The sequence below is a fragment of the Aedes albopictus genome, chromosome 1 (genome assembly GCF_035046485.1).
Source record: "Aedes albopictus strain Foshan chromosome 1, AalbF5, whole genome shotgun sequence".
Classification (NCBI taxonomy): domain Eukaryota; kingdom Metazoa; phylum Arthropoda; class Insecta; order Diptera; family Culicidae; genus Aedes; species Aedes albopictus.
Window position 1 is genome coordinate 198433917 of NC_085136.1, and position 8914 is coordinate 198442830.

General features: G+C 45.9%; 1 protein-coding gene across 1 annotated transcript; it reads right to left on the minus strand.

Moving 5' to 3' along the window:
* Positions 1 to 2983: 2983 nt before the first annotated feature.
* LOC134290584 (uncharacterized) lies at positions 2984 to 8590 on the minus strand. The gene is made up of 2 exons (XM_062857749.1): positions 7693 to 8590; positions 2984 to 7641 (listed from the first exon to the last, which is right to left on the minus strand). Exons 1-2 carry the CDS (start codon positions 8588 to 8590, stop codon positions 2984 to 2986), a joined length of 5556 nt encoding a protein of 1851 aa, XP_062713733.1.
* Positions 8591 to 8914: the final 324 nt, after the last annotated feature.

Genomic DNA, 8914 nt, shown 5'->3' on the forward strand with positions numbered 1-8914 from the left:
AACACGGAATTCTTACTTCTGACCGGTTGTCCGCCACAATATGGACTATGTATATGGTAAACGTTTCCAGCTTGCGCATAGGGTTCCCGTTTTTGTATTCATTTTTTTTTTCCAAAGAATGCTTTGATTTTGTCGTTTTAATATAAAATTTTTGTGTGCGAAAACGTACTATGCTTAACAAAACAATAAAAAAAAACTCAGTTTTTAAGTTATTTAGTCTTACTGCGAATAGTTTTATTTTTCTGAATAATGAACCTTCTTTGATTGATTTGATTTGTCTTTATTTGAGAGACTTTCAGCCCTTGGCCCAGGCCCTTGGTTCGTCTCTCGAACCTTCTTTACATTTTTCCTTGAAATGGATTATTACAACATCACACACTGAGTGCACATAATGCTCCTACAACGTCTTATCTTTGCGCTTGGCTCTGAGCAGCAAGACTGGAGAAAAGCAAACAAAACTCTTGAAAAAGCATAATAAACTGTCATCAGGAGGAAAGCCCTCGAGTGTGTAAATGCAACATCTTGTGCAACAACGATGATATTTATTTGTAGAATAAAGATCTCCTGCGAAGTAGGCTGATATCACGTATGTATGTAGTAGACTGAAAAACGATTGCATTTATGATGAATAGAATTTCAACACAAATAGGTATTGGATCGATTTTACAGTAAATCGATTGGTTTAAAAGCAAAGTGGATTATATCCTCCTTAGCTAGTTATCAGTAAGGCTATATCGAGAAGGACCCGAATTTTCGAAGCAACAGATGTTGGAATACGGACATGTTGGTGCTAGTGTTGGTGTGGTGATGTCGAACAAACGTAGTAGGCCGATCGTTCCAAGCAACACACATGTCATATAAGAGTTAAGTCAGCGCAGATTTTGGTTGTACCTAAAATATCTTTGGAAATTGTTTCTTACAGAAAAATGGTTCATGGACCTGTAGGATGTTACAACGTATCAGTAAGGTAACAATAATCCATTATTACGCTTGTACATCTTAAGGCCTTTACTTATGGATGTTTTTGAAGGACCTAGAAGTTCTTTGGACATTATTTCTCTACAGAACTATGCTCCCTGGACCTGTAAACGTTACATTGCATCAGTTATGTGACAACAAATCATTTAATGCGCTTGTAGATCTTAAGGCCTTAACTCGTCGGAGTTCTTGGAGGACCTAGATCATCTTTGGAAATTAGTTCTCTACAGAACCATACTGGGGTCTCCAGTTAGCCTAGTGGTTAAGGCTATGGATCGCCAATCCGGAGACGGCGGGTTCGATCCCCGTTCCAGTCGGAAAAAAAAATTCTCGAGTCCCTGGGCATACTGTAGGAGAGACTGAGGAGACTTGATCCCTGGGGAGACTTGTTCCCCCCATATTTTCTCGGAATCAAAAACAGTTTTCTTCTAGCATATTTTTTCCAAAACATAATCTGGACAGACGACAATGTTTTGACTACAATTGATTTTAATTGTGTATTGCATTATTTTTTAATGGCTGATGGTTTGTTTTCAGTCCTTCAGAAATCTTTTAGGTGATTCCGAAAAATCTCAATAACTTTGTGAAAATTGAACCAAATCGTGTCAAAATTTTACAGCACATATTATAAATAAAATACTATCAAACGTATTTACCCAAATAATGTTGTTATATAAATATTACAATTAATGTAGCTTAGTGTATACAACAGTGACATGGGGAGACTTGATCCCTCGAGGATTACACACACATTATACATGTGAAAAATAAAATTCTATTTGGAAGCCTCTATTTACTCGGAATTCTAGTATATTCAATGATAAAACGTGTCAGATAATTATTATTTTATTAAACACCATTAAAAGGGGAATCAAGTCTCCCCATTTTCAAAATACGGCATATCCTTAACAATTTAAGGAAATCTTATAATTTCAAATACACCATATTCATCAAAAATGTAAGAAAACTTGAAAAGAAAATGAACAGGAAGCTTGTGGAGTTATTTTCTCCTTAAATTAAAGATTCACTCAAAAGGGGATCAATTGTGACCCATTTTTGAGAAATACATCATAAGACATGCCTCCATAAAAACACAGTTTTGAAAACTTTAACAATAATTTAAAGTCCTTCTGTTGTGTATAAACTTGCAATAGATGTTTACCTGCCATTCTGTACGAAAAATGGATCTAGTTTTGTGTTTTTTTCTTAATGTTACAGGCAAATTAAGAAAAAGGGATCAAGTCTCCCCAGTCTCCCCTATCATTGTATTTACTTACCTCACAATATACAAACTCATGCAATGGCAGGCAAAGAAACCACTTCAATTTATAACTGTGGAAGTGCTCAAAAAACACTAAGATGAAGCGAGGCAGGCCAAGTCCCAGTGGGGACGTAGAGCCATAAAAAAGGAGAAGAAGAAGAAGAAGAAAATTAAGAAGAAGAATAAGAAGAAGAATCATGCTCAGAATGTTTAACTGTATCAGTAATGAATGAACAATCCATTGATTACGCTTGCAGATCTTATGGTCTTATTTCGCGGAAGTTCATGAAAAACCTAGCATATCTTTGGAAATGAGTTCTCTTCATACAATGCTCAATGGATCTGTAGGATGTTGCACCGTATCAGTAATGTAGCAAGAAACCATTGATTATGTTTGTTAGAGCCTCCTCCAGGCTCTGACTGGGTATGACGGTAGCTTCAGGCGCTAGTGGATGAAACACACTCTTGACTAGTCCTTCAGCTATAACTCGGTGAACCACTTCGGTTGGGTTCCTTCCACTCCACTGGTTGGACTGTGGGATTCGGATTTAGTAAGGAAAATTCACTTTCACACTTACTTAACACTACGATGTTTATTTCGCGGATACAAAATTGCAACTAACTGTGTACGCGCAGCAACGCTGCTTATATATGGTAACAACTTAATTCTAGAACGTTCGCGTACTCGCGCGAACACGCTGGACCATCACGTGCTCCGCTGCCTGCGGCGCGCGGTGGTTACTCTCAACGCAACGCGAGCAGCCGCGCTGGTCGTCGCTGGCGCTGCCGCTTTCTCTCTCTCTCTCTCTCATCATCGCTCTCTCTGCTGCGTAAATGACGGTCGTCGTCGCTCTCGCTGTTGCAATAATGACGGTCGTCGTCGCTCTCCCTGCTGGGTGATGATGATGATGACACTCTCTCGGGTGAGTTCGCATCTCGTGCCCGTTCGGCGCGTCCGCGTCGTTGCTTCCCGGTGTTTCTGGGTGTTTCGGCGGGTTTCTGTGTCTCGTCGTTTCCACAACATATGGAGATGTCACATGGCGCTCCGTTCTCGCTTGGGCGTGAACATACTCCCCCGGGCTGAGACTTGCTCTCTGAAGAAGCTTCTGACACGATGATGTTGTCCTCAATCGGTAATACGGCGATTTTCGTTATCGGTCGCTTGTAGATGGATTCTCCGACCTGCACATCGACGGTACGAACCAACTCGTCGGTTCCAGGGTAGGTTCTCACAATCTTTCCAAGTTTCCATCGTTGTGGCGGTGTGTCCTTCTCCTCTAGCAGCACAATCATGCCGGGCTGGATGTTTGGCTGCTTAGTCCTGTTTTTGTTTCGACCTTGTAGGGACTGAAGGTATTCGCGCTTCCACTTATGCCAGAAACCTTCTCGCAGTTTCTGGAGGTATTGCCAACGACTTAGACGATTGACCGGGCTACCCTCATAGCTGGGTTCCGGTATGGCAGTTAAGGGCCGGCCAATCAAGAAGTGTCCCGGTGTGATCACTTCAGGGTCACCCGGGTCAGACGATACGGAATAGAGCGGTCTTGAATTTAGAAGTGCCTCAACCTGAACCAAGACTGTCACATACTCCTCAAATGTTAACCGAGCGTCTTTGAGAGTTCTTTTCAAATGGAATTTTGCGCTTTTCACAGCAGCCTCCCAAATTCCCCCAAAGTTTGGCGCTTCAGGAGGAATGAAGTGCCATGAAATTTCCCTTGGCTGACAAAAATCCTCAATCTCATTCTCAAACGCTTCTGAGCGGAACAATTCAAACAGCTCGTGCAACTCGTTTCTCGCTCCTCGGAAGTTGGATCCATTGTCAGAATGGATCTCTCTCGGTACTCCTCTTCTTGCGGTGAATCGATGTAATGCCGCAACAAAGGCTTCGGTGGTCATGTCGGAAATTAACTCCAGGTGCACAGCCCTTGTGACCATGCACACGAAGACTCCCAGATATGCTTTCTCTAATCTCGGTCGGTGGCGCCCTTGTTTCACATATACAGGTCCTGCATAATCTACGCCCGTGATCTCGAATGGATGAGCCGGCGTTACCCGACAAGAAGGTAGATTGCCCATTTGCTGCGTGGAACATTTTGGGTTTGCACGGAAATAGGTGACGCAACCTCTGGTGACTTTTCTCACGGCCGATCGTCCGTCTAGTATCCAGAAACGAGTGCGCAGGTTCGCAAGCAAACTAGACGGTCCCTCGTGCAGGTTCTCCAAATGGTATGCTCGAATCAATAGGTCAACAATCGGGTGCCTCGGAAGTATGTACGGGTGTTTTGCTTCTGACATCATGGACGAGTGTTTCAATCTCCCTCCGACTCTCAAAACTCCATCCTGGTATATAGGGTGCAACTGTGCAATTTTCTTACAAGGCTCGTTTTGATTAATCCGTCTGATTTCATCTCCAAGAACCTCGTGCTGAACGATCTTTATAATCAGCTCCATTGCTTTACGGAGCTCTGGAACACTGGTGTGTCTCAGTTTGACACGGAGCTTGTCATCCTTTTCACGACAATTTGAGATAAAACGCTGGACGTAAGCTATCACTCGCTGAAGCTTACGGAAGGAACTGTATTTAGAAAATACGGGAAGTTGGTCTCTGTTGAAGGCGGTTGACGCTACAACCACGACCTGTTTCATCTCCGGCAGCTCCGCATCTGGGATATCTGTTGGCGACTCAACTTGGTAATCAGAATCCCATAGGAACCCTGGGCCATTCCTCCACAACTCGCTTGACTTCAAAGCATTAGGAAGCATGCCTCTTGATATTATGTCCGCAGGGTTCTCCTTGGTGGGGATATACTTCCATGTGTAGCCACTAGTCTCCTTGTTGATTTCTGATACTCTATTTCGGACGAAGATCTGCAGTGAAGCCAAGGGTTTTCTGAGCCATGCGAGTACAATTTGACTATCGGACCACAGAGTCACATTGGAAATATCCAGCTCAAGAGAATCAATAACCTTTACCACAAGTCGAGACAGCAGACGAGCAGCCAGCAATTCTTTGCGTGGAATGCTCACCTCAGCGATAGGCGACACCTTCGACTTACTGCACAACAGGGCTAGCTGTGCAGTGCCATTTGGTAGAATGCTTCTCACATACAACACGGCTCCGTACGCTCGAATCGACGCATCTGAAAATCCGTGTATTTCCAGGGCAACGGCTTGTTGGGAAATCACACGGCGGGGTATGCTCAAATCGCAAACTCCTGGTAAAGCGTCACGGAAAGTCAGCCACCACTGAAGTAGTTCTCCATCAAGCTCGGCATCCCATGGTAGACCAGACTTCCAAATCTCTTGCATTAGCATCTTAGCAACAACGACAACGGGTGATGCCAAGCCCAGCGGATCGAACAATCTACCAATCTCAGAAAATACCATCCGCTTTGTGTACCTACTTGGAACCTTGGCACAACTACTGGCAACGAACACAAACTCATCGGCTATGGGGCTCCAAGTCAGTCCCAGGGTCTTGACTACTTCTCGGGTCGACTCTTGATCCAAGCGTATCAGTTTCTCTCGGTCTGTCTCGGGAACATTGGTAAGCATCGCTGGACAATTCGAACTCCATTTATGTATCGGGAATCCACCACATCGCAACAGCTGTTGTAACTGCTGCTGGGCATTAACTGCTTCTTCTACGCTCTCGGCTCCTGAAAGGACGTCATCGACGTAACAGTCCTTTTGCACTATTTTCGCTGCAACTGGGAACCTGCCTCCTTCGTCCTCGCACAACTGGCTCAAACACCTGGTGGCTAGAAAAGGTGCAGCGGCAGTCCCGTACGTTACGGTCTGTAACTCCAGTACTCTCAGTGGTTTGTCTGGGCTGTCTCTCCAAAAAATCCTTTGGTAACAAGTCTGCGATGGATCAACCAGCACTTGCCGATACATCTTCGTGATGTCGGCAGTGAAGGCTACGGCATGTCTGCGGAATCGAAGTAGGATGCTGAACAAATCATTTTGCACGTTGCCACCGACTTGCAGAACGTCATTTAGCGACCTTGCGCCTTGGTATGGCCGCGCCGAGGCGTCAAAAACCACTCGTAGCTTGGTTGTGGAGCTAGATGGTCTCAACACGGCGTGGTGCGGTAAATAGTAGCGTCCATGCGATGGATGATCACGGGTTTCATCCACTTCTCTGCAATGGCCTAACTCTTCATACTCTTGGATGAATCGAACGTACTGCTCCTTCAGGGTAGGATCCTTCACGAGTCGCCTTTCCAACGCAAGGAAACGACGAAGAGCCATCTCTCGGTTGTCACAAAGCTTGTCGACATCTTCTCGAAAGGGTAATTGCACAACATATCTTCCAGATGGTGTTCGATGGTGGGTCCTTTGGAAGGTGTCCTCACACTCGTCCTGCTCGGTTCCTAGGCTCGGGGTATCAGCAATCTCTTCCAGTTTCCAGAACTTCTTCACGGTATCATTCAAAGAATCCACAGTGGCGGAATGCACTTGTTGCACCGTATTGACAACACGATCGTCTATCTCACCCGCAACAACCCATCCGAAATGGGTCTCATGGAGTTCTGGCAAACCATCTGCTAGTCGGAGGTGACCTGACTTAAGCAAATCAAAAAACTTCGAAGCACCAATGAGCATATCAATCCGCTCTGGCACGAAAAACTCGGGATCGGCTAATTGTATCCCTGCTGGAATCGACCAAGAGGAGATATCAATCTTCGACGATGGAATAATTCCAGTAACCTTCGGTACAATCAGACACTCGACGGTGGTAGAAAAGTTCGAATACCTGGAGTAAACTGACACGTTCAGCTTCTCACGAGCATAGAACTTGGCTTCACCGATTCCTGTAACTGGAACGCTTACAGACTCACGGGGAATGGACAATCGGTTGGCCATCACTTCTGACAGGAAGCACACTTGGGATCCACTATCTAAAAGGGTGCGGCACGGAACCACATTACCACGACAATCTTCGAGGTTAACAACGGCCGTCAACAGCATCACGGTTTTCACAGTTTGGGGATTACTGCACGAGCACGAGGTATTTGGGGCTGCTGACGTTGGGGGTTTGGGTGTATTGCTCACTTCCGCGTTAACCTTTGGAGAATCGTTCTTCTGAGGAAGGGGTTCAGACTGGGGCTTCAACGAAGATTCTTCGTGTAGAAGCGTATGGTGTCGCTTCTTACACTTCGCGCAAACTCTTTTGGTGGAACAATCGATAACTCGATGTCCAGGCCGAAGGCAATTGAAGCAGATCTTCAACTCCTTCACCTTGATGATACGCTCAGAAACAGACATTTGGTTAAACTTCGGGCATTCATAATGACGATGGTCTTCATTGCAAAACTGACATTGACTTGATTGGTTTGAGGATGTGACAGAATGGACCTTTTGGTTGAAAGACTTGGGTTGAGGCTTAGGTGGAGTATCTTTCGAAGAGTGGCGAGAATGTTGGAATCGTTCAAGTATTTGACACTCACCTTTCAAGAACCGCATCGTATCGCTGAAGTCGGGTAACTTACCGTGCTTCTGGTTGCGCTCCCACAGCTGAAGGGTGTGGTCGTCCAGCCGCGACGTCAGCAGCTTGGTGATGAGGATGCCGGAGAGGGTATCCACCTTCAGTCCCTGGTACTCCAGTCCAGCTACGTGGCGCTCGCAGGTCTTGATCAGCTCCAGGAGATCCTTGTAGCTTCCCTTCGCTATCGGCTTCAGACGAATCAATCCCTCGACGTGGGTGTCCACAATCACTCTCGGGTTCTCGAACTGCTCGGTCAGCTGCCTCCAGACTTCCTTGAAGTTGTTGTCAGTAATCATCTTGGCGTTGATGAGTCCGGCGGCATCACCGACAAGGGCCTTGTCCAAGTGATGGAATTTGACGGCATCCGAGTCGCTGCTGTTGCACACCACGTCCGAAAACATTGCCTTGAACTTTGGCCAGTTCTCGGTTTTCCCATCAAAGCAGGGTATCGGAGCTTTGAGGGATTGCTGCACCACAACGGGAGGTGCTGTTCCAGCGTTGACATTCGCGGTGGCAGGTTGCTTGGTGAGACTCTCCATCAGCTGCTCCAGTCTGACCAAGGCATCGGTGTGCAGTTTGTCAAACTCCTCCAGCTTTCCATCCTGCTCTTCAACCTTGGATGGCGGCGTCACTGACAACACTTCGCGATGGATTGCCTCATATTCACTGTAGTGCATTTCTAATTTCTTCTGGAACACTTTCAGCAGGGGCACACTCACTAACTCCGGATGGTCTTCAGCATTCTCGAGCGTATTGTGGATTTTCGTCACTTTCCCTTTCACTACTCCGCGTTGGTGGATGAGCATCTTCACCTGCTCGGGATCCACCGTCGTTTTTATCGGCGTTCGACCGACCGACATTCTGTTCACTTCTCTCGCACTGGTACAGTTCACAGTTCTTTCTCGGTTTTGGTTCACGTCACACTTTCATTTCGGTCTTGCAGTTCAATCTCACTACAGTCAGCTCAATTTTCACTTTTCAGTTCGGTTTCACACTTTCGATTCGATAGCACACTTCTTGGTAGGGTTTCACACTGTATTCCACGGTGGTAACCGTCCTGGCTCGCAGATCCGGTTCGATCAGGACCAATGTTAGAGCCTCCTCCAGGCTCTGACTGGGTATGACGGTAGCTTCAGGCGCTAGTGGATGAAACACACTCTTGACTAGTCCTTCAGCTATAACTC

Excerpts from the sequence above, each read along its gene's own strand:
- LOC134290584 (XM_062857749.1), bottom strand. The coding sequence starts at position 8,590 with ATGTCGGTCGGTCGAACGCCGATAAAAACGACGGTGGATCCCGAGCAG. Across the intron at positions 7,642-7,692 it reads TACGATGCGGTTCTTGAAAG|ATACTCCACCTAAGCCTCAA; the intron begins GTGAGTGTCAAA and ends ACTCTTCGAAAG.